A 25,620-nucleotide genomic window follows, 5' to 3' on the forward strand; every position below is an offset into this window, starting at 1 on the left:
CTCTTTCAGTGCCATTTGCTAAGGGAGTAGTAAGGGATCTCTGATTGGAATGCTTGAACTAAATTGGTTATAGTAATTCATTTCTTTCTTTATTGATGCAAGTCACCATTTAAGCATTTTAGTTATTGCCTCAAGTATTTCTTATAGATCAAGTGTATGTATTAATTTTCACCGTTACACCTTTTAACTCTTCATACCCTTTTCAATATATTTTAATACAGTGGTGATGCATAGTTAATTCTTGCATTTCTGTCAGATGCCGTAATGAGTGATGGTAATTTGGAAACCCGGGTTGGTTCCACAGATGTAGCAGCTAGCCAGCATATGCTGGTTTGTGCTTTACAAGAACTTGGAAATCTCATACACAATCTTGGCACCACAGCGGCACCTTTGCTACAGGATTCAAGTACAGGTATATCTGTTGTTTGTAACTCATTGGAATACCTTTTTTTCCCTTGAACACTAGATAACTTTGTTCCAAGGAAGGAAATCTTCATGTAGTTTACTTATAGATTCCGTTATAGATTTATTAGAAATGTTTTATGAAAAATTTATAATCATTATTAAAAAGATGTATATTGTTTAGTTTTTTCTTTTGTAATTAAAGATTGTTCTGTAAGTCTCTGTCCCACTCCCCATTCTAGAGACTTATAAGATAACCTGGAAAAACTTTACAGAGAAGTAAACCTGAACTGTCTCTGCATCTGCAGTGAAAACACTAGTACAGTACAAGTAATTCAGTTCCTCAGAGGTCTTTAAAGCAGTATTTTCTTTCTTTTTTTAAGTATTTAATCACTTTATAATAGCTTTATTCAGATACAATTCATGGCTAGGCACAGCGGCTCATGCCTATAATCCCAGCACTTTGGGAGGCCGAGGCGGGCACATCACTTGAGGTCAGGAGTTCAAGACCAGCCTGGCCAACGTGGCAAAACCCCGTCTCTACTAAAAATACAAAAATTAGCCAGGCATGGTGGCTCTTGCCTGTAATCCCAGCTACTCGGGGGGCTGAGGCACGAGAATCGCTTGAGCACCAGAGGTGGAGGTTGCAGTGAGTCGAGATAACGCCACTGCACTCCAGCCTGGGCAACAAACAAAAGAGATGTAAATCACTTGCCATGAAGTTTACGCTTATGAGGTATACAATTCGGGGGTTTTGAGTATATTTGCTCTACTGTACAGTTACTACCACTGTCTAATTCCAGAGTCTTTTCATTACCCCCAGGAAGTTGTCATTTCCATTTCCCTTTCCCCCAGCCCCTGACCACCATGAATTTACTTTCTGTCTCTGTGAATCCGCCTATTCTGGATATTTCATGTTTAAAAAAAAAAATTCATTCAATATATAGTCATAACTGACTTGCTTCTTTTTAAAATCACTTTTAAAAATCGTTTTTGAGGCCTGATATGGTGGCTCACGCCTGTAATCCCAGCACTTTAGGAGACCAAGATGGGAGAATTGCTTGAGCTGAGTTCAAGACCAGCCTGGGCAACATAATGAGAACTCCTCTCTACTAAAAATTTTTTAAAACTTAGCCAGGCACGGTGGTGTGCACCTGTAGTAGTCCCAGCTCTTTGGGAGACTGAGCCAGGAGCATCACTTAAGCCTAGGAGATTAAGGCTACAGTGAGCTATTATCATGCCACTGCATTCTATCCTGGGTGGCAGAGTGAGACCCTGTTTCAAAAAAATGCATCATCATGGCTTTTATCCTTTGTGGTACACATTTCTTTCTGAGAAACTTTACATTATATTTGTGTGTATAAGCTATTTAGATCTGGGACACTTACTTAAATAGAATTTGTTTCATGAAAGTTTATGTTGAATCATAGCAAATAATACCTTTCTTTTATTGGTGATGGCGGTCACTTCACTGTCTTTGTCGTTAGTTGATTAGTAGCCCACTGAGGACCTAGCGAAGCCTTGATTTTAACATTGTGTTCTTGTAAGAGCAACATGGTGGATAGAAAGTGTATTAATTATGTAGGCCAGGCACGGTGGCTCGTGCCTGTAATCCAGCACTTTGGGAAGATGAGGTGGGTGGGTCACTTGAGGTCGGGAGTTCAAGACCAACCTGGCCAACATGGTGAACCCTTGTCTTTACTAAAAATACAAAAATTAGCCAGGTGTAATGGCACACACTTGTGATCGCAGCTACTCAGGAGGTTGAGGCAAGAGAATCACTTAAACCCGGAAGGCGAAGGTTGCAGTGAACCAAGATTGCACCACTGCATTCCATCCTGGGTGACAGAGCAAGACTCCATCTCAAAAATAAAAAAAGTATACTAATTATGTAGATAAATGTACTAGAAGGATTGAAAAATAAAAAGGATGGGGCAGAGTATGACTTTTTTTTCTTTTTTTTTTCAAGGCAATGTCTCAGTCTGTCATGCAGGTTGGAGCGTAGTGGCGCAATCTCGGCTCACGACAAGCCCCGCCTCCCCGGCTCAAGTGATCCTCCCACCTCAGCCTCCCTAGTTGCTGGGACAACAGGCATGCGTCACCATGCCTGGCTAATTTTTTGTATTTTTGGTAGAGACAAGGTTTTGTCATGTTGCCCAGGCTGGTCTCAAACTCCTGAGCTCAGGTGATCCACCTGCCTTGGCCTCTCAAAGTGCTGGGATTACAGGCGTGAGCAACCACAGCTGGCCAGGGTGTGACATTTCAAGGTGTTATTTATTGATAATTTTTAATTTTTAGTACCAAATTAATAAGCAATCTGAAGCTAAAGTAAGAGATTGGCTGATTTAGGAAGTAAAGTTTTCTTTTGTATACGGACTTAATTTAGGACAGCTTTCATGAGATATATTACTAGAAGTAATTCTTAGGTTAGAAAATTATTTTGCATAGGAATGGTGAGAAGGGAGAAAAATGAAATTAAAAAAAAATTATTTATAATTATGTATTTTTCTATTATAATTTGGCTTTTGATAAAAATATTTTATATCCATGTAGCTATGTATTCTTTTGACTATTTTATGATCAGTTGAGTTTTATCTATATGTACCTAAGTTATCATTTGTTTATTCTGTCCTTCCAGGCCTCCTTGACAGTATCTTGTCAGTTACTCTTCATCCTAGCATTTCCGTTCGACTAGCAGCAGCTTGGTGTTTACACTGCATTGCCGTGGCATTACCCTCCTACCTAACACCACTCTTGGATCGTTGCCTTGAACGGCTTACTGGACATAAGTCTTCACCTGAAGCAGTGACTGGCTTCAGTTTTGCTGTGGCAGCTTTGTTGGGAGCAGTAAAACATTGTCCTTTAGGAATTCCTCATGGAAAAGGCAAGGTAATGATTTCATTCTCTATATATTATAACGTGGTGCTTTTTGTTAGAAGTGTTTTCACATAGTAACAGAATTTGTTACTGAATGCTTTATTTTGCTGTACATCTAGCCCTGCCATGTAAGTACATTTAAAATTTTATTGCAGAGGATAAATAGATCTGCAAAAGAAATCTTAAATAACTAAACTTAATATTTAATAATTTAGTTAGTAGTATTATTGGTGGTATTACTTTAAAAATAGTTTACATATCTTAAGATCAAGTAGATAAATAATTATGTTAATGTTCTTAGGAACCAAGATTTTCAATATAAGTAAAAAGAACTGTAACTGTAGAATTAAGTAAAAGCCCCATACGTTAGATTCAAATTGAAATTATCAGTATGAGCTCATTTTAATTTTTCGAAAATATTTACATCCTCCTTTTGTGCAGTGAACAGGCCTAAAAGCAGTGATGACCCAGTGTCAGGGATACCCCAGTGCCCAGGTTATAGCTCTAAATACTGTTTCCAACCAAAAAGGAGTCAGGACTCCATGGAGCAATGGCTGCTTTCAGATGTGGGGCAGGAAATGCACAACGTAAACTTGGGATATCTTGTCATGCCAGAAAGTAAGGAAGTCATCAAGGAATACTGTGTTCATTTTAAAAGGAGGTAACTTAAGAGACTCCCACTGATCAAAGATGGCATGATTTATACATCAAAATTAATAATGACTACAGGGAATTAAAACATACTAGATAATATATAAAATTTCATGAGTTCATAATGATATTCAGCTTCTCCAAATTGTATTGCTACCAAAAAGTTTCATTTTCTAAGTAAATTTAGAATCCAGCACTCTCAGACAAATAAATGATACAAACCTAGTGAATAAATAACCCAGTTTTAATGTACAAAGAATTTTGAAGAGAACTAAAGAAAAATTTTAATGAAACCTAGATAATATAACTAGGCAAGCATGGTGTTTGAATTTTGCTTCTTATTTAACAGCTAGGAATTGTAAGTTGTCAGAGAACATTATTTGACAGTGAAAGCCCTTATAACCCATACCTCTCACAAATTCGTAAATATATTTGAAAAAATATATCACCATTATTCCTTTCTTTCTCATTGCCACTCTTGTGTCATTATGGAGTTTGATAGGATATACACCACATGGTAGGCTCTGCAAAAGACCATTCCATAACTTGAGCAATTCAAAAAATATTTTGAGTATTGCCAGAGCCGTTGAAATAAGTTAGGTAACAACTTTGGAAGATGAGATTATTTATTTGAATTTATTATTTTAGTTATATTCTTAACACATCACATCTTGCTAAGCAAAGACTTGTCATCGAATGTATTTAATTAAACCTATTCTCATATCTCATTAATTCAGACAAGGTTCCCATTCCCATATTATATTTGGAATTTCTTTCCGGGAGAAGATCCACTTGTTCTGATTTGACTAGAATGATTTGTTTTGTCCTCACTCTTTTTGAGTGCTATCCATTGACTGTATAAGCTGCAGGGAGTCCTAAATTAGTAGTAAGTTGGTTGGTTGTTTTAAAATACACTAGTCTTCCTCTTTAAAAAATTTGTATGCCAACTCATAATACTTCCTGCTTTTTCAGGAGTGATTGGTAATAGATGTTTTCTCATATTAGATGCTCTCTGGCCTTTGTCATATGTAATCATACGTTATCCGTAAATGTGAAATGTCTGGTTTTTCCTCTCTGTTGTTTATAACACTGCCTATTTCATGGACCCCTTTTTTTTGAAACAGGGTCTTGCTCTGTCACCTAGGCCAGAGTGCAGTGGTGAGATCATAGATCACTGCAGCCTCAAATGCCAGGGCTCAAGTGATCTTCCCATCTCAGCCTCCCAAGTAGCTGAAACTACAGGCGCATGCTTCCATTGCCTGGCTAATTATTTTTCTTGTGAAGATAGGGTCTCACTCTGTTGCCCAGGCTTGTCCTTTTTTTTTTTTTTTTTTTTCCCAAAAAGACATGGTCTTTCTTTATTGCCCAGACTGCAGTGCAGTGGTGTGATCCTAGCTTACTCCTAGGCTGATCTTGAACTTCTGGCCTCAATTGGTCCTCCCAGCTTAGCCTTCTGAGTCTTTGGGATTACAGGCATGAGCCACTGTGCCCAGCCTCATAGACTTTTTTACTACAACATTTTAATAAATTTCACTCTTCAGTGTGAGACTATTTTGACTACCTCTAACCACTATAGTATACTACCTCTTGGAAGACTATTATCAGCTACTGAGTTATAAAAGTAGTATGTAGGCCGGGCGTGGTGGCTCAAGCCTGTAATCCCAGCACTTTGGGAGGCCGAGACGGGCGGATCACGAGGTCAGGAGATCGAGACCATCCTGGCTAACGGTGAAACCCAGTCTCTACTAAAAAATACAAAAAACTAGCCAGGTGTGGTGTCAAGCGCCTGTAGTCCCAGTTACTCGGGAGGCTGAGGCAGGAGAATGGCATGAACCCAGGAGGCGGAGCTTGCAGTGAGCCGAGATCATGCTACTGCACTCCATCTCAAAAAAAAAGAAAAAAAAAGTAGTATGTAGCCTTTTTTTTTTTTTTTGAGACTGAGTCTCACTCTGTCGCCCAGGCTAGAGTGCAGTGGCGTAATCTCGGCTCACTGCAACCTCCGCCTCCTGGGTTCAAGCAATTCTTCTGCCTCAGCCTCCCGAGTAGCTGTGACTACAGGCACGTGCCACCACGCCTGGCTAATTTTTTGCATTTTTAGTAGAGATGGGGTTCCAGTGTGCTAGCCAGGATGGTCTCAATCTCCTGACTTTGTGATCTACCCGCCTTAGCCTCCCAAAGTGCTGGGATTACAGGCGTGAGCCACCGCACCCGGCCGTATGTAGCATTTTTAAGAGAGAGACTCCTGTAAGAAAACTTTTTTGGGTAATTATGGATTTAAAAGGATGGTTGCTCAAAACTAAAAGTAAATTCAAATTCTGTACAGCTATACTTGAATAATCTTACATTATTGTCACATGTGCTCTACAAAAAATTATGAGGTTGTTGTGTACTACTTCATATACCAGTATTTAACCTTGAAAACTTAATTTTTTATCGTTTCCTTTATGACAGTCCTATTATGTAGTCTACATGAATGAGAATTCTTTATCGTTTACATTTATTTTATGTAAGAATTAATTCAAGAGATTATTATTAGCTGCTATCATTTAGTAATTTATAAACTGATATGCTTTTTTTTAAAACTTGTTCTTCTATATGTAAATAGATTATTATGACATTAGCAGAGGATTTGCTGTGTTCTGCTGCTCAAAACAGTCGCCTTTCAGCTCAGCGCACACAAGCTGGATGGTTGCTGATTGCTGCTCTGATGACATTAGGTAACAGTCTGTAGAAGGTTTACATACCTTGAAATACTTTGTGTTTTCTGAGTGAAAGGATTCTTGTATGTGATTTGATGAAACTAACTTTTAATACGTACTAGAATTTAAATAGCCACACAAACATTTTTCTTCTAGTAGTCACCTTAAAAAGCCTTTTACTTTCTTTATTGCTTAAAACCTTTTGAGACCTCTCTTGATTTTCTCTTCTGGATTAGATTGTAAGTCTCAAGTAGGACAAGCTGATTTACTAATCATCTTTCAGGCTTAACTCTGAACGACTGTGGCTTTTTCAAAAATCATTGACATCCATCTTCAGAAAAAAAAATTTCCACAATATAGGCAAAAGAACATATCCATAGCATGGGAATCCAGTTCTATAATTGTTTGAGGATTCATAACAGCCAATAAGGTTGCTACATTGAAGGGACTGAATTTCACTTAAATTATATTTATTAAAAAACAGTAATTGTTTTACAGTCATGACTATTTATATCCTGTAAATTTTTGAGACAGGGTCTCACTCTGTCACACGAGCTGGAGTGCAGTGGCATGATCATGGCTTACTGCAGCCTTGACCTCCTGGACCCAAGTGATCCTCCTACCCAAGCCTCCCAGGTAGCTGGGACCACAGGCGTGCAACATCATGCCTGGCTAATATTTAAAATTTTTTTGTAGAGATGGGGTCTCACTATGTTACCCAGGCTGGTCTTGAACTCGTGGGCTCAAGCAGTCCTTCCACCTTGGCCTCCCAAAGTGTTGGGATTATAAGCATGAGCCACTGAAAACTTTATTTATTTATGTATTTATTTATTTATTTATTGCCCAGTCTAATGAAACTTAATTTTATTACTTTATTACACCTATATTTTAAGTCTCTGTTGTCATACAAATTATAGCTCACATATAAAACAACTGGCTGAGGCAGGGCATGGTGGCTCATGCTTATAATCCTAGCACTTTGGGAGGCTGAGGTGGGTGGATCACTTGAGGTCAGGAGTTCAAGATCCGCCTGGCCAACAAGGTGAAACTGCATCTCTACTAAAATACAAAAATTAGCCGGGCCTGGTGGCGCATGCCTGTAGTCCCAGCTACTCGGCAAGCTGAGGCAGGAGAATTGCTTGAACCCAGGAGGTGGAGGTTGCAGTGAAGTGAGATTGCACCACTGCACTCCAGCTTGGGTGACAGAGCAAGACTCCCTCTCAAAAACAAAACAAAACAAAAACAAATAAGTCGGGCGCAGTGGCTCACACCTGTAATCCTAGCACTTTGGGAGGCCTAGGCGGGCGGATCATCTGAGGTCAGGAGTTCGAGACCAGCTTGGCCAACATGGTGAAACTTTGCTTGTACTAAAAAAAATACAAAAATTAGCCAGGTGCAGTGGCATGTGCCTGTAGTCCCAGCTACAGGGGAGACTGAGGCAGGAGAATTGCTTGAACCCAGGAGGCAGAGGTTGCAGTGAGCTGAGATCATGCCACTGCACTCCAGCCTGGGTGACAGAGCAAGACTCTGTCTTGAAAAATAAAAATAATAAATAATAATAAAATAAAGCAACTGGCTGGATTTGGCCAATAAATCATTTTGACACCTATAAAGTAATTTGACCTAAAGGAGCTTAAATGAGAATAAACAGTCATTAATGAAGAACTACTTTAAGTAGTGTTCTTAAGATGATTAAAGACATTTATTGAACTAGATCAGGTTTAGCCTCAAGGAGCCAAATTTGGCCTGCCATCAATATTTGTTACACAGCCTGTGAGCTAAGAACAGTTTTTATATTTATTAATGGTTGGGAAAAAAATATATTTTGTGATACATGAGAATCATGTGAAAGTCATGTTTCAGCATTCATAGTTTTATTTGCGTACAACCACACTTGTTAGTGGATTGTCTATGACCTTTAGGTGTACAGTGGCAGAGTTGAGTAATTGCAACAGAAAGTATGTGGCTCTCAAAGCCTCAAATGTTTACTATCTGCCCCTTTACAGAAAGTGTTTGTTAGCCCAAAGCATAAATCATCATTTCACAGTGTGCTGGGAATAATGTAGTCAAGCTTTTATTTGCTTATTGCTGGATGTTCATGCCTGCCGTATTGAAGTTCCTGGTGAATTAAGGAGGAAATAAACTATCTAATCGCATTTTGATAAACAAGAGCTTTTAAAACAAGGTAATTGTGTTGGAGGAAGACAACAAGAGGTCCTTTCTCCTGTACATCATATTTTACTGCATACTAATAATCAGCATACAAAAAGGGATTAAAAGTTTTAGTTAAGGTTTTATTTAATTACTCTGTTTTCTTGGGTTTTACTCATTTTTCTTAACTGTTCTTTCCCTTTATTATCGATTTTTATTCTTATTCATTTATTTATTTATTTGAGACAGGGTCTCACTCTGTCATCCAGGCTGGAGTGCAGTGGTACAATCATGACTCACTGCAGCCTCGACCTCTGCAGGCTCAGGTGATCCACCTGCCTCAGCCTCTTGTGGGACTGTGCACCACCACGCCTGGCTAATTTTTTGTAAAGATGGGGTTTTGTCATGTTGCCCAGGTTGGTCTTAAACTCCTGGACTCAAGCAATCTGCCTGCCTTGACCTCCCAAAGTTCTGGGACTACAGGAGTGAGTCACTGCACCTGGGCTATTATCAATTTTTAGAATGTGTTAGTATCATAGCAACTTTCAGGGGGGACCAGTGAGGTTTTTGTTTTTAGGTATCATTATGAGCTCATGGAATTTTATAGATTGATATGTTTTAATCACTTGCGATCATTATTCCTTTCGATCATCAAATTGTCTCATCTTTGGTCGTTGGGAGTCCCTTCAGGTTGGTTCATTTGTCCTTTTAACATGAACCTAGCATTCTTTGATAATGTGTTTTTGCATGCAAGATGTCCCAGGTTTTACATTGTACATTTTCTGCCTTAGGCTTGCCATCAGCCATTTCTCCAAGGAACCTTGATTCCTTTTGTGGGAAATAGAATTTTTTTTTTTTTTTTTTTAATTTTTTTAGGAGACAGGGTCTCACCGTGTTACCAGACTGGAGTACAGTGGCACCATCATAGCTCACTGCAGCCTTGAATGCCAGGTTCATGCAGTCCTCCTGCCGCAGCCTCCTAACTAGCTAGGACTATAGGTTTGCACCTCTACACTCAGCTAATTTTTAAATTTTTTTTTTGTAGAGAGGGGATCTTGCTGTTTCCCTGGCTGATCTTGAACTCCAGGGCTCAAGTGATCCTCCTGCCTTGCCATTCCAAAGTGCTTGGATTACAGGCATGGGCCACGGTGCCCAGCTGGGAATGAGTTTTAGACAGCAGTCTTAGTGCTTTGTTAATTTTTGCTTTGCATTTTAAACATGTCTTCTCTGTTTTTATCATTCCCTTTATAATTTATAATTTTCTTCATTATTTCACTGTGAACTAATGTAAACACAAAATACATTCATTCCTTGAATGTGAACTACACACTTAAACCTTTTTTGATATACTTCCCAGTTTATCTGATGCCATATAAAAAAACTTGGATTTCCAGATTCCTCCATATCTTGTCTCTCTGTGGATGGCTCATAAAGTGTGTGTGTATGTGTGTTGTGTTTGCTAGATACATTATAATAATAAGTATTTATTTATTTAAAGAAAGGCCCTTGTTCTGTTACAGGGGCACAGTCAGACCATAGCTTGCTGCAGCCTTGATCTCTTAGGCTCAAATGATCCTTCTGCCTCAGCCTCCCAAGTAGTTGGGACTACAGGCATGTGCTACCACTCCCAACTAACTTTTTACTTTTTTGTAGAGAGATTTTGGTATGTTGACCTGGCTGGTCTCAAATGCCTGGCCTCAAGCAATCCTTCAGCCTCAGCCTCTCAAAGTGCTGGGATTACAGTCATGAGCCACCTTGCCCAGCTCTAAGTGCTGTTCTGTGTATAAACTGATATACACCTCAGAAACTGTCCTTTGAATAAAATACTGTTACTCTCCCCATTTATGGATGAAGAAATTGAGGCACAAAAAGGTTAAATAACTCATCCAGGTTTACACAACTAATAAGTGGATGGAGCCAGAATGTTAATCTAGGCAGTCTCCCTCCAAAGCCAAATGCAGTTCTGAGCTATGGGTTTGGAACAGAAGAAAGACATACAGTCAGCGGAATGTGGGAGTAAGAAGTAGAGAGTGCTTATTGAAGAAGTTTAAGGTAACTCCAGAAATTTAAAGAAGAGTACCTGGGGAGAAAAGCTATGGGTTTGGGTTTTTAAAAAATTGATAATGTTATTGCACGTTGTTTTGTATTATTACTGGGTTTGTGTCATGATTCCTTCAGTTCATAAATGTTGCTCTGAAACCTTTTTTTAACAAAAAATATTCTATTCAGACATTTTATATCTGATTTTTGACCTGGAACAAGTTGCTATCCGAAGGTAGCATTATTCTGAAGATCAAGAATACAGTTGGCTCACATCTGTAATTCCAGCACTTTGGGAGGCTGAAGTGGGTGGATTGCTTGAGCCCAGGAGTTCAGACCTGCTTGGGCAACATGGCAAGACCCCATCTCTACAAAAAAATACAAAAATTAGCTGGGTGTGGTGGCACGCACATGTAGTCCCAGCTACTCAGGAGGCTGAGGTGGAAGGATCACTTAAGCTCAGGGGCGTTGAGATTGAGATTGCAGTGAGCTGTGATCATGCCACTGCACTACTAAACTCCAACCTGGGGGACAGAGAAAGAACCTGTCTCAAAAAGCATGCTATGTTGTTTGTTACTATAATAATTGTACCTTGCATTTATGTGGTCCATTACAGCTTTTCAGAGTTCTTTAAAGTGCATTCTATCATATGGACCTGACAAGCCGTTAAAGACAAGCATTACAGGGGGTTTTAGCTTCGTTTAATATGTAGATGAAACTGAGTCTCAAAGGCGACATAGCAGTAGTGGAGGAGCTGACGCTAGAGCCCAGCCTATACCATTAGTTCCTTGTTTTTCCTCTCTGTACTCCAGCACCTTCAGATAATAATTCATTCAGTAATAATTTGGAACCTGAAGATAATTTGGAACCTGAAGAAGGGACAAAATATTGCAATAATGAATTAAAATGTTTAGGAGAGAAGTTCCTGCTTAATAATAGAGTTTTAAAGAGTGACAACCTTGGATTCTCTTTCAAGTGACAAGTTGAATAAATTACAGGTCCTGCAGTTGTTAGCCATCACCTTGCTCGAGTTCTGCTGTTGTGGAAGTGTGTCTTTCCAGCATCTCCTAAAGATCTAGAAACAGAAAAGAGCCGAGGAGATTCGTTTACATGGCAGGTAACCCTGGAAGGACGAGCTGGTGCACTGTGTGGTAGGTTGGATTTAGTCTTGTCTCTCCCTTTCCTTTGGCTTTTTACCCACCTTTTATCTTTAACATGTACTTGTATGTTTTATTTAACGTGAGGCAGGGGGATATGCCACTAATGATTTTTCTTTTGTAACTGAACAAAAAATTTTTAACTGATTAATTGGTAATGATAAACTGGTGTATGATATAATAAACCAGATTTGAGAGTTAAGATACATGTTTTATTAGGTGCAGTCCAGTTAAAAACTGTCAACATCGTTTTGTCTTAGGTAAGCGTTCATTCCTCTTTTCAGAAATACTAAGGTTTGGTTTAATTACTGTTAAGAATGGTTTCCATTTAGCCTATACAGTTGACCCTTAAACAGCATAGAGGTTAAAGATGCCAGTGCCCCTCAAAGTCAAAAAATCTGTGTCTAACTTTTAACTCCCCAAAAATGTATCTAATATCCTACTGTTGACCAGAAACCTTACTGATAACATAAATAGTCAATTACCACTTTTTTTTTTTTTTTTTTTTTTTTTTTTAAACAGGGTCTCACTGTTGCCCAGGCTAGAATGTTGTGGTGTGAACACAGCTCACTGCAGTCTTGGCCTGCAGGGCTAAAGTGATGCTCTCACCTCAGCCTCCCAAGTAGCTGAGACCACAGGTGTATGCCACCATGCCCAGCTAATTTTTAAACTTTTTGTAGAGAGGGAGTCTCACTATGCTGCCCAGGCTGGTCTTGAACCCCTGACCTCAAGCAATCCTCCCACCTCAGCCTCCCAAAGTGTTGGGATTACAGGCGTGAGTCACCACACCCAACCCCACATATTTTGTATGTTGTATATATTATATACTGTATTCTTAGGGTAAGCTAGACAAAAGAAAAATGTTATTAAGAAAATCATAGGGAAGAGAAAATATATTTACTATTCATTACACGGAAGTAGATCATCATAAAGGTCTTCATCCTCATCGTCTTTATGTTGAGAAGGCAGAGGAGGGGTTGATCTACTTCTCTCAGCGGAGGCAGATGCAGAAGAAGTGGAGCAGGTGGAAGGGGAGGCAGGAGAGGTAGGCACACTCGGTGTGGCATCTGTTGAAAAAAATCCACGTATAAATAGACCTGGGAAGTTCACATTTGTGGTGTTCAAGGGTCACCTGTATATGAAAGTTGTACCTTCTACAATATATAGACTGTTAAAAGTAATGTTTTGGCTGGGCGCAGTGGCTCACACTTGTAATTTCAGCACTTTGGGAGGCTGAGGCGGGCGGATCACCTGAAGTCAGGAGTTCGAGACCAGCCAGGCCAACATGGTGCAACTCCGTCTCTATTAAAAATACAAAAAAAATAGCCAGATGTGGTGGCAGGTGCCTGTAATCCCAGCTACTCGGGAGGCTGAGACAGGAGAATCGTTCGAACCCGAGAGGCAGAGGTTGTAGTGAGCTGAGAATGTGCCATTGCACTCCAGCCTGGATGACAAGAGTAAAACTCTGTCTCAAAAATAAAATAAAATAATAATGTTTCACCATGAAGGGTGAGATCCCTGGAAAGATGTGGAAGCATTGGTTTTGGTTTTTATTCAAGGCATTTTTACTCTTAAAGACCACTTTTGAAATTGATCTTAGCCAGATTCAGTGGCTCACGACTAATCCCAGCATTTTTGGAGGCTGAGATGAGTGGATTGCTTGAGTTCAGGAGTTCAAGACCAGCCTGGACAACATGGTGAAATCCTCTCTCTACAAAAAATGCAAAAACTAGCCAGACATGATGGAGCATGCCTGTAGGCTGGGGTGAGAGGATTACCTGAGCCTGGGAGATGGAGGCTTTGGTGAGTTGTGATTGCACCACTGCATTCCAGCCTGGGCAACGGTGAGATTCTGTCTCAAAGGGTCCAGGGGTGGGGGAGGTGAGGGCAGGAGGGAGGCAGGGAGGGAGAAAGAGAGAGAGAGAGAGAAAGAGAGAAGAATTGATCAGTCTGACTTTGTTTTTTGTTTTTGAGACGGAGTTTCGTTCTTGTTGCCCAGGCTGGAGTGCAATGGCGCGATCTTGGCTTACCACAACCCCTGCCTCCTGGGTTCAAGTGATTCTCCTGCCTCAGCCTCCTGAGTAGCTGGGATTACAGGCATGCACCACCATGCTCGGCTAATTTTGTATTTTTAGTAGGGACGGATTTCTTCATGTTGGTCAGGCTGGTCTCAAACTCCGGACCTCAGGTGATCTGCTCTCCTCAGCCTCCCGAAGTGCTAGGATTATAGGTGTGAGTCACTGCGCCTGGCCCAGTCTGACTTAAAAATACTCATCTTATTCTACGTACATCTTATTCTATGTACAAAAGTAATTCATTATAGAAAGTTATTTATTTCGGGCTGGACGCCGTGTCTCACTCGTATAATCCCAGCACTTTGGGAGACCCAGGCAGACAGATCAGTCACTTGAGGCCAGGAGTTCGAGACCAAGCCTGGTCAACATGGTGAAACCCCGTCTCTTATAAAAATACAAAAACTAGCCGGGAGTGGTAGCACACACTATTTGTTTCAGATAACATCTGTAAAAACCAAACATGCTGACTTGAAAGTCAATGTGATTCCACGGAACTAGTTGTAGAGCTAGAAAACTTGAGAGTCTAAGCTGATTTTTTTTTTTTTTTGCTTCTAAGCTTGAGGGCTGAGTAAAAGTAAAACCTTAGGACAGCAGCATTTTGTGAATACGGTTATTGCTTCATCTTAGTAATCCTAGAGAGTTTTTTTTTTTAAGTATGATTAGGAGTAGAAGGCACTATGTACCTTTTTATACTACAGTTTCAGGAATTTTTTTATTTTAGCAAATTGCTTTATTACTCTAACAAGAATGCTAATGTTATACCATAATCAAATGTGCCTTTCATGGTTGATTACAGTATGCCCAAGTAAAAGTCTGTTTTCCTTTTCAGCTATCAAGAGCTTTGTTTCCCACTGTGGTGATCTCCTTACTGAGGAAGTAATTCAGCGTCTTCTTCCACCACTTCCTTGTGCTGTGGATTTGCTAACTCAGTAAGGATCGACTATTTAGATTTGATAAAATTTTCTAAGAGGAATTAGTTGCCCTCTGATTATGTAATATTCCTTAAGTACATTAATAAGGCAAATTTCTATAGTTGGTGAATGATTTTATAGAGGAAGGCAATCAGTTAGTTATATGATTTTTTTTTAGGCTAAGGTCTTGAATGAAAATTACATATTAAAGGGGAAGGAAATTTTGGGGGGAATAATCTACCTTACAGGCAGATTTAACAAGAAAATAACTATTAAGACTCTTAACCTTTTCAGGTATGCATTTTATTGGTTTGTTAGAGTATTCAGTGTTCATGAGAACCAGATGCTTCTAACAGTTTCAATTTTTTGTTTGTTTATATTTTTCATAAGTTTGAGTTATACATGTATGATTAAAACGTATAGAGAAAAGCCAATATATAATGTGAGCACTTGTAATTTCCAAATTAATAAAACATGTGAAAGTTCTTTGAAAAAAGCATCTAATGATTAACACTTTATATGTACAGAAAAATACGTTTAAGATATGGCTTATAAGGTATAATAATAAAATGTGCACTTGTGAATCCAACACACCCTGAGCAGAGGTTTGCAAATGTTTCTTCTGAAGGACCAGATAGTAAATATTTTAGTATATACAGACTATGAAGTCTGTATTGCAGCTACTCAACTCTGTCATTGCAGCTCAAAAGCAGTCATAGATAATAGGTGAATGAATGAATGAATGTGGCTATGTTCCAATAAAACTTTATTTACAAAAACAGGCAGTGGGTCATAATTTGGCTACCACTGGACTAGAGCATTAATGATACTATTGAAGGTGTCTCTGTGCCCCTCTCCAGCACCATTCTTTCTGCCTTCCTTTAGAGGCAACCACTAATCTGAATTTTATAGTTGTCATTTCCTTGTCTTTTAAAAAAATGTATCACATATTTTTGTTTCTTAAAATAGCACATTGTTTAGATTTGCTTGGTTTTTGATCAGGCAAAAATTACTGTCCTGTTTCTGGGACTTGCTTTTGTTATTCAACATTATGTTTCTAAGTTTTACCTTTGTTTAAGTTCATTCATTTTGGTTACTGTATAATATTTAATTGTGCGAATATACAACAACATATTGATTCTCTTGTCCATGGACTTCTGAGTTATTTCTAGTTTTCTGCTTTTAAAGCTAATGTATTTTTATGTTCAACTTCAGAAAATAATACCAAATTATTTTTCAGTGTTCTTCTGTATTTCTACCAATAGTGTAAGTATCCTTTGACCACTTTTTCACCAACACTTTCTCAGATATCAATTCTACCCCATCCAATAGGTATAAAATGATATCAATTGTATATCGGTTTCCTGACGGTTTAAGTATAATTTTATGTGTTTGTTTTTTCTCAGTATTTCCCCTCCCCATCCTATGAAATGCCTATTCATTCATATCTTTAACCTATCTTTCTTTTAGGTTGTCTTTTTGTTATTAATTTATAAGAAATTCTTCCTTTTTTTTTTTTTTGAGACAGAGTCTCGCTGTGTCGCCCAGGCTGGAGTGCAGTGGCCGGATCTCAGCTCACTGCAAGCTCTTCCTTCTGGGTTTATGCCATTCTCCTGCTTCAGCCTCCCGAGTAGCTGGGACTACAGGCGCCCACCACCTCGCCCGGCTAGTTTTTTGTATTTTTTTTTTTTTAGTAGAGACGGGTTTTCACCGTGTTAGCCAGGATGGTCTCGATCTCCTGACCTCATGATCCGCCCGTCTCGGCCTCCCAAAGTGCTGGGATTACAGGCTTGAGCCACTGCGCCCGGCCTCTTCCTTTTTCTTTTTTTTGAGATGGAGTCTGGCTCTGTCACCCAGGCTGGAGTGCAGTGGCACGATCTCGGGTCACAGCAACCTCCACCTCCCAGGTCCCCGTTCAAGCGATTCTTCTGCCTCAGCTTCCTCAGTAGCTGGAATTACAGGCACACACCATCATGCCCAGCTAATTTTTGTATTTTTAGTGGAGACGGGATTTCACCATGTTGACCAGGCTGGTCTCAAACTCCTGACCTCAGGTGATAAACCCCCCTCGGCCTCCCAAAGTTCTGGATTACAGGCATGAGCCACTGCGTCCAGCCGTTTTTGGGATTTTTTTGAGACAGAGTTTTGCTCTGTTGCCCAGGCTGGAGTACCTTGGTGTGATCTCCACTCACTGCAATCTCCACCTCCTGGTTTCAAATGATTCTCCTGCCTCAGTCTCCCTAGTAACTGGGATTATAGGCATGCACGACTACGCCTGGCTAATTTTTGTATTTTTAGTAGAGACAGGATTTTGCCACGTTGGCCAGGCTGGTTTCGAACTTCTGGCCTCAAATGATCTGCCCGCCTCAGCCTCCCAAAGTGCTGGGATTACAAGCATGAGCCACCATGCTCAGCCTTTTTTGTTGTTGTTGAGACAGGGTCTTGCTCTGTCACCCAGGCTGGAGTGCAGTAGTGTGATCATGGTTCACTGCAGCCCCAAGCTCCCAGGCTTAAGTGATCCTCCCACCTAAGCCTCCCAAGTAACTGGAACTACAGGTGTGCACCACCACACCCAGCTAATTTTTTACTTTTTTTGTAGACACAGGGCCTCACTATGTTGCCTAGAGTGGTCTCAAATTCCCGGGCTCAAGCGATCTTCCCGCCTCGACCTCCCAAAGTGCTTAGATTATCTTGTGAGTCACCATGCCTGGCCTACATATTTCTGAGACTATTCTTTAGCTGTTCATTAAAATGTTAAAAATGTCTTCTAATTTTTTTATTAATATGCATTTATTATTTAAATGTCAGATGTATCAGTCTTTTACTCTTTGGTTAGTACTTTTTTTCTTTTTGTTTAAAAATTCTTCCTGGCTGGGGGCAGTGGCTCATGCCTGTAATCCTAGTGCTTTGGGAGGCCGAGGTGAGAGGATTGCTTGAGACCAGGGGTTTGAGACCAGCCTGAGCAACATAGCGAGGTCTCATCTCTACCAAAATAAATAAATAAATAAATGAATAAAGCCAGATGTAGTGGTGCTCACTAGTAGCCCTAGCTACACAGGAGGCTGAGGTGAGAATGGTTGCTTGAGCACTGCAGTTCAAGGCTGTAGTCTTGATTGCGCCACTTCTCTCCATCCTGGATGACAGAGCGAGACCCCAGTTCAAAAAAAAAAAAAAAAAGTCTTCCTTACTGCAAAGTTGTATTTTCTTATATTTCTCTCTGAAGTGTTTGAAGGTTTGTCTTTCATATTTAAGTCATCTGGAACTGATTTTTCTATTTGGAGTGAGCTTGGGATCTGTCTTAGTTCATTTGTGCTGTTATGCTGCTATCACAAAATACCTGAGGCTGGATAATTTATTAAAAAACAGACACTAGGTCAGGAGATCGAGACCATCCTGGCTAACACAGTGAAACCCCGTCTCTACTAAAAATACAAAAAATTAGCCGGGCACGGTGGCGGGTGCCTGTAGTCCCAGCTACTCAGGAGGCTGAGGCAAGAGAATGGCCTGAACCCGGGGGGCGGAGCTTGCAGTGAGCCGAGATTGCGCCACTGCACTCCAGCCTGAGCGACAGAGCGAGACTCCGTCTCAAAAAAAAACAAAAACAAAAATAAAAAAAACCAGACACTTATTTCTAACAGTTCTGGAGGCAGGAGTCCAAGATAAGACACCAGCAGATTGGTGTCTGGTGAGAACCAGCTGTTTGCCTCCAAGATGGCACCTTGTTGCTACATTCTCTAGAGGGGAGGAACTCTGTGCCTTCTTCATCTGGCAAAGGGATAGAAGGGCAAAAAAAAAGGGCCAGACTCCCTCCATGAAGCCCTTTAATAATGACTTTAATCCATTTGTGAGGGCTTTGCCTTCATGACCTAAACACCTACCAAAAGGCCCTACCTCCCAACAGTACTGCATTGGGGATTAAGTTTCGAATACATGAATTTTGGAGGACACATTCAGACCATAGCAGGATTCAATTTCGTTTTCTTTTTAAATGTGGATAACAGGGCCGGGCGCGGTGGCTCAAGCCTGTAATCCCAGCACTTTGGGAGGCCGAGACGGGCGGATCACAAGGTCAGGAGATCGAGACCATCCTGGCTAACACGGTGAAACCCCGTCTCTACTAAAAAATACAAAAAAAAACCTAGCCGGGCGAGGTGGCGGGCGTCTGTAGTCCCAGCTACTCGGGAGGCTGAGGCAGGAGAATGGCGTGAACCCGGGAGGCGGAGCTTGCAGTGAGCTGAGATCCGGCCACTGCACTCCAGTCTGGGCGACAAAGCGAGACTCTGTCTCAACAACAAAAATAAATAAATAAATAAATAAATGTGGATAACAAACTGTCCCGTACTTTACTAAAAAAATCCATACTTCCTTCAATGATTGCCATTCACTTGTGTCATGTATTATATTCTCATTTATGCATGATCTATGCCTGTGGTCTCTATTGGTGTGTTTATTTATATGCCAACATGTTATCTTTATAATACATTTTGTATGTTAGATTAAGCCTTTTGACCTTATTCCTCTTTAGACATATTTTGGCCCTTCATGCACTTTTGATCTTCTACTGAAATTTTATTTGGGGCTGGGCACAGTGGCTCACGCTATCCTAGCATTTTGGGAGGCTGAGGTGGGCGAATCATTTGAGGTCAGAAGTTCAAGACTAGCCTGGCCAACATGGTGAAACCCCGTCTGTACTAAAAAAAAAAAAAAAAAAAAAAAAAAAAAAAAATAGCTGGGCATAGTGGCACATGCCTGTAATCCCAGCTACTCAGGAGGCTGAGGCAGGAGAATCGCCTGAAACCAGGAGACAGAGGCCACAGTGAGCCAAGATCATGCCACTGCACTCCAGCCTGGGTAACAGAGTGAGACTCCATCTCAAAAAAAATAATAAGATAAATTTTATTTAAGATTGCATTGAATCTGTGGATAAATTTGAAGATAATTCATAGTTTTACAATACCCATGAACATGATACCTCTTTACTATTATTGAGGTATTTTACAAAGTTTAAATTTTTTTCTAAATAAAGGTCTTACAAGTCTTTTTAAAAACTTTACTCCCAGGTACTTTGTATTTTTGTTGTAATTATTAAATAGATGGGTATATAGTATATATAGTCTGTTTATTGCTGCCTTATAAAAATGTATTTGATTTTATATCCAACCACCTTACTGAATTTTCTCATATCAAACATTTATTTGTAGATTCATCTAGATTTTTCCTTTTACAATATTGTTTCTCTCTTCCTTATGTGCTAACTATGTTAGAGAACTGCCATTTAAAACTAAATAGAAAGGGTTAAATAAAGGGAATGCTTTTCATGTTTTACTGATAGAATGATGTTTGCTCCAGCTTTTTTAGTAGCTACTCTATCAGATTAAGAGAGTAACCTTCTATTCCTAGTTTGGTTTGGTGAAAGTTTCTTAAAATGAATGGGTTTTACACTCCTACCATGGGTGCAAGCTTTGTCTCAGAGCCTTGTGTTGGTATTGATATTTGTGTGCCTACTCTGGTTTCAACTTATGTCTTGTTTCATTTTTTTTAAATGTATGTTTGCTTGCTTTCATTGGCATAGGGGTTGATTGGCCTTAGAAAAGTCTCTTTCTATAAGTATAAAATGCAAATTGTCTTTTATCCTGATAAAAGATTTATTTATACTTATTTATACTTACCTAAGTAAGTAGCAGGAAGGCCCTGCAGGGAGTATAATCTGCCCTCCTAATGAAAGCAGAAACCAATAAAAATGCTTTTCTAAATTCTTACTTTGTTCTACTCATCTTTTTAAAAAACATACACATGCACGTCTCCAAACTAAATTTTTTTATAGTTAAAATAAGTGAATGTTGCAGGATTTTTAGAAATATAATTTCCTAACATCTTGTGAATATGATTGAAAGACTTTTCATATGTTAGCTATTTATTTCTGATCTGGCCTTAGAGAAATATAAAAATGCAGTGGATTTATTCTTAACTTTGGTAACTAAAAAATTCTACTGAAATAGAGGTTTTTGTTTTTGTTTTGAGACACTATTTCAGTCTGTCGCCCAGGATGGAGTGCAGTGGTGCAGTCATAGCTCACTGTATCCTCAAACTCCTGGGCTCAAGTGATCATCTGGCCTCAGCCTCCCAAAGTGCTGGAATTACAGGCATGAGCCACCATGCCCGGCTCTACCCAGGTGTTACAATTATGTTTGCTAAGTAGTATTTACCAAGCTGAAAGATACTAAATGGAACCAGCATTTTAAAATATGCAGTGATAAGTCAATAGATAACTCCCCTTTCTTCTAGAGACTAGAAATAGCAAGCATTAGTTTTCTAGAAAGTGCAGTTGGCCAGGCATGGTAGCTCATGCCTGTAATCCTCACACTTTAGGAGGCCAAGGTGGGTGGATTACTTGAGCTCAGGAGTTTCAGACCAGCCTGGGGAACATAGTGAAACCCCATCTCTACAAAAAATATAAAAATTTAGCCAGACATGGTGGCCCACACCTGTGGTCCTAGCTGCTTGGGAGCCTGAGGTGGGAGGTTCACTTGAGCACAGGAGGTTGAGGCTGCAATGAGCTGAGATCACGCCACTACACTCCAGCCTGGGCAATGGAGCAAGACCCTGTCTCGACAACAAAAGCAAAAAAGAAAGTACAGCCTGGGCGCGGTGGCTCACACCTGTATCCCAGCACTTTGGGAGGCCGAGGCGGGTGGATCACGAGGTCAGCAGATCGGACCGTCCTGGCTAACATGATGAAACCCCCTCTCTACTAAAAATACAAAAAATTAGCCAGGCGTGGTGGCACTTGCCTGTAGTCCCAGCTACTCGGGAGGCTGAGGCAGGAGAATCACTTGAACCTGGGAGGCAGAGGTTGCAGTGAGCCTAGATCGCGCCACTGCACTCCAGCCTGGGCGACAGAGCAAGAGTTCGTCTCAGAAAGAAAAATAACAAAAAAAAAGAAAGTACAAATGACTCAACATTGTGAGAATTTCTTAGAGAACCTAGAAAGCTCATGCCATAACAGTTTAGCAGATTTATTCCAGTGACATAATAAAAGTAATTTCATTGAACTTCTGTATAGCTAAGGATGAAAACCATACTCTAGTTGATAACATAGCTTGTTAAGAGTAGTATTCCTGGCCGGGTGTGGTGGCTCACACCTGTAATCCCAGCACTTTGGGAGGCCGACGTGGGTGGATCACGAGGTCAGGAGTTGAAGACCACCCTGGCCAATATGGAGAAACCCCGTCTCTACTAATAATACAAAAATTAGCTGGGCATGGTGGCGCATGCCTATAGTCCCAGCTACTCGGGAGGCTGAGGCAGAAGAATTGCTTGAACCCAGGAGGCGGAGGTTGCAGTGAACCGAGATCTTACCACTACCACTCCAGCCTGGGTAACAGAGTGAGACTGCATTTCAAAACAAAACAAACAAAAAACAGTAGTAGTCCTTCAGCAAATATTTGTTGAATGAATGAGCATTGGTAAAGTGATGTCTTAACACCAATAGGAAAGGTGAATAGAAGATAAAGAAGAGTACATGAAAATGAAAGGAGAGAGTGTGAAGAAAGATCATATTTTGTGGCCAGGTGTGGTGGCTTGGGCCTGTAATCCCAGCACTTTGGGAGGCCGAGGCGGGAGGATTGCTTGAGCCCAGGAGTTTGAAACCAGCCTGGGCAACATGGCAAAACCCGTCTGTACCAAAAATACAAAATAAAATTAGCCAGGCATGGTGGTGCAACCCTGTAGTTTCCAGCTACTCAGGAATCTGAAGTGGGAGGGTGGTTTGAGCCCAGAAGACAGAGGTTGCAGTGAGCCAAGACCATGCCACTGCATCCCAGTCTGGGCTACAGAGCTGGACCCTGTCTCAGAAAAGAAAAGTAAAGCAGCACTAATGTTTGTTAGTAAGTTACATAACTAATTTATATGTTAAGATGTTAAGCTGTCAATTTTTGTGTATTGTTATATAACTTAACCACTTAAGATACACTTTTTCTTTTATTTTAAGGCTTTCTTCAATACTAAAAATGTATGGAAGTCCTTTGAAAACACCATCAGTGGTTTATAGACAAAGACTTTATGAACTGTTGATTTTATTACCTCCTGAGACCTATGAAGGTATGTGCCTTAGACTAAAATGTTTTATTTGTGACTAATATGGTTCCTGGAACATTACTGTCACTCATTAAATATTTAAATGAATTATAATGGCAGTTATTTAGTGCCTTGTTTCTAGGAGGTTTAGGGAGTTCAGTCCTAATCCATGTGTTCACCATCTTATAGTAAAGAAATACATTTGGGGTTTTGTTTTTGTTTTAATTTTTTTGAGACAGGATATCACTCTCTCACCCAAGCTGGTGTGCAGTGGTATGCAATCATGACTCACTTCAGCCTTGATCTTGGGCTCAAATGACCCTCCAGCCTCAGCCTCCTGGGTAGCTGGGCCTACAGGCACACCACCATGCCCAGCTAATTTTTTGTATTTTTGGTAGAGACGGGGTTTCGCCATGTTGCCCAAGCTGGTCTCAAACTCCTGGGCTCAAGCAATTCTCCCGCCTTGGCCTCCCAAAGTGCTGGGATTACAGGTGTGAGCTATTTAGCCCAGCCTAAAATAAGTTTAAAAAAAAAAAAAAAAAAACAGGCTGGGCGCGGTGCCTCAAGCCTATAATCCCAGCACTTTGGGAGGCCGAGACGGGTGGATCACGAGGTCAGGAGATCGAGACCATCCTGGCTAACCCGGTCAAACCCCGTCTCTACTAAAAAATACCAAAAAAACTAGCCGAGTGAGGTGGCAGGCGCCTGTAGTCCCAGCTGCTCGGGAGGCTGAGGCAGGAGAATGGCGTGAACCCGGGAGGCGGAGCTTGCAGTGAGCTGAGATCCAGCCACCGCACTCCAGCCTGGGCGACAGAGCGAGACTCCATCTCAAAAAAAAAAAAAAAAAAAAAAAACTCCTTCTTAAGGCCAGGCACTGTGTTAGAAATTGTATGTATCAAATCTCATTTATCCTAGGATGATACAGTGAGCGAGTTACATTTTTCTTATTTGGCAAAAGGTTTAGGTTACAAAACCAACTCAAGAGCACATATCAGGTAAAGAGTGGAATCAAGATTAAAACATAAATTTACCTCATGCTGTGCTGCTGCCTTTTCTAAGTAACCTACTTAGAGACTTAACAATCATAGCTTAGTGATATGTCTATCTTATTCTTTGCCATCTATCAATTTAAAAGTTACTTGCTAGATATCTAGTAAAAAGCTGAGAGATAATTTCTATGTTTCACAGCTCAGATAACTGTTAGGTTGTGACAAAAGCAATTTCCTTCAGATTTTTACAATAGTATCTTGAAATTTATTTTCAGACTAAAATAAAAATTTTGTTTTTTTGAGACGGCATCTTGCTGTGTCGCCCAAGCTGGAGTTCAGTGGCGTGATCTCGGCTCACTGAAACCTCTGCCTCCTGTGTTCAAGCGATTCTCCTGCCTCAGGCTCCTGAGTAGCTGGAACTACAGGCATGCACTACCAAGCCTGGCTAATTTTTTTGTATTTTTAATAGAGACGGGGTTTCACCACGTTGGCCAGGCTGGTCTCGCACTCCTTACCTCAGATGAGCCACCCTCCTGAGCCTCCCAAAGCGCTAGGATTACCGGTGTGAACTCCTGACCTCAGGTGATTCACCCTCCTTGGCCTCCTGAAGTTCTAGGATTGCAGGCATGAGCCACTGTGCCCAGCCAAAAGGACTGCTGCTCAACTCTTCAATAAGTATTTAGGAATACAAGAATCTTGACTTAAAATGTACAGTGTATCTTCTGATAAATAATAATGGAAGCTTTTTTTTTTTTTTTTTTTTTTGGAGACGGGGCCTCACTCGGCCACCCAGGCTAGAGTGCAGTTGTGTGATCTTGGCTCGCTGCAGCCTCAACCTCCCAGGCTCAAGTGATCCTCCCACCTCAGCCTCCCAAGTAGCTGGGCCTGCAGGTGTGCACCACCACTCCCAGCTAGTTTTGTTTTGTTTTTTTTTTAAATCCTTTGTAGAGATGAGGTTTTGCTATGCTGCCCAGGTTGTTCTCAAATTTCTGGGCTTAAGTGATCCCCCCGCCTTGGCCTCTCAAAGTGTTGGGATTATAGGCATGAGCCACTGGGCCTGGCCTGATGATGTAAGTCTTACCCTTGAAAAAACTTAAATTAGAGGAAAAAGTCTTGAAGTCTTCTACTTTTTTTTTTTTTTTTTTTTAACTTGGATTTTCTCAGAGTTGGAGTTTGGAAATGCAATCAGGAGTCCTAAAGGAATAATGAATATACATATATATATGTATTTCAAATCAGTTCCAGAGTGTTCATTAGGAGACAAAGTCAGGACTTGCTGTGAACTTCTGGAAAAAACAAACTCTAGGCCAGGTACATTCGCTCACACCTATAATCCAGCTCATTGGGAGGCTGAGGCAAACGGATCATTTGAGGTCAGGAATTCGAGACCAGCCTGGCCAACATGATGAAATCCCGTCTCTACTAAAAATACACAAAATAATTAGCTGGGCATGGTGGCACATGCCTGTAGTCCCAACTACTCAGGAGGCTGAGGCAGGAGAATCCTTTGAACCCAGTAGGCAAAGATTGCAGTCAGCCAAGATCACATCACTGCACTCCAGCCTGGGTGGCAGAGATTCTGTCTCTAAATA

General features: G+C 40.6%; 1 protein-coding gene across 8 annotated transcripts in view; it reads left to right on the forward strand.

The window, feature by feature from the left end:
* Positions 1–25,620, forward strand: part of HEATR5A (HEAT repeat containing 5A) — a 124,739-nt gene that overhangs the window by 32,609 nt on the left and 66,510 nt on the right. For 6 of the 8 annotated variants that reach the window (XM_050799684.1, XM_050799682.1, XM_050799687.1 and 3 more), the window contains 6 exons: positions 257–412; positions 3,041–3,291; positions 6,536–6,647; positions 11,819–11,971; positions 14,882–14,981; positions 22,954–23,063. In XM_050799684.1, coding sequence (XP_050655641.1) covers positions 257–412; positions 3,041–3,291; positions 6,536–6,647; positions 11,819–11,971; positions 14,882–14,981; positions 22,954–23,063 — 882 coding nt within the window. The remainder of the gene's footprint in view (positions 1–256; positions 413–3,040; positions 3,292–6,535; positions 6,648–11,818; positions 11,972–14,881; positions 14,982–22,953; positions 23,064–25,620) is intronic. The other 2 variants (XM_050799689.1, XM_050799690.1) reach the window with 1 other exon arrangement.

This window comes from Macaca thibetana, chromosome 7 (assembly GCF_024542745.1).
Source record: "Macaca thibetana thibetana isolate TM-01 chromosome 7, ASM2454274v1, whole genome shotgun sequence".
Lineage (NCBI taxonomy): Eukaryota > Metazoa > Chordata > Mammalia > Primates > Cercopithecidae > Macaca > Macaca thibetana.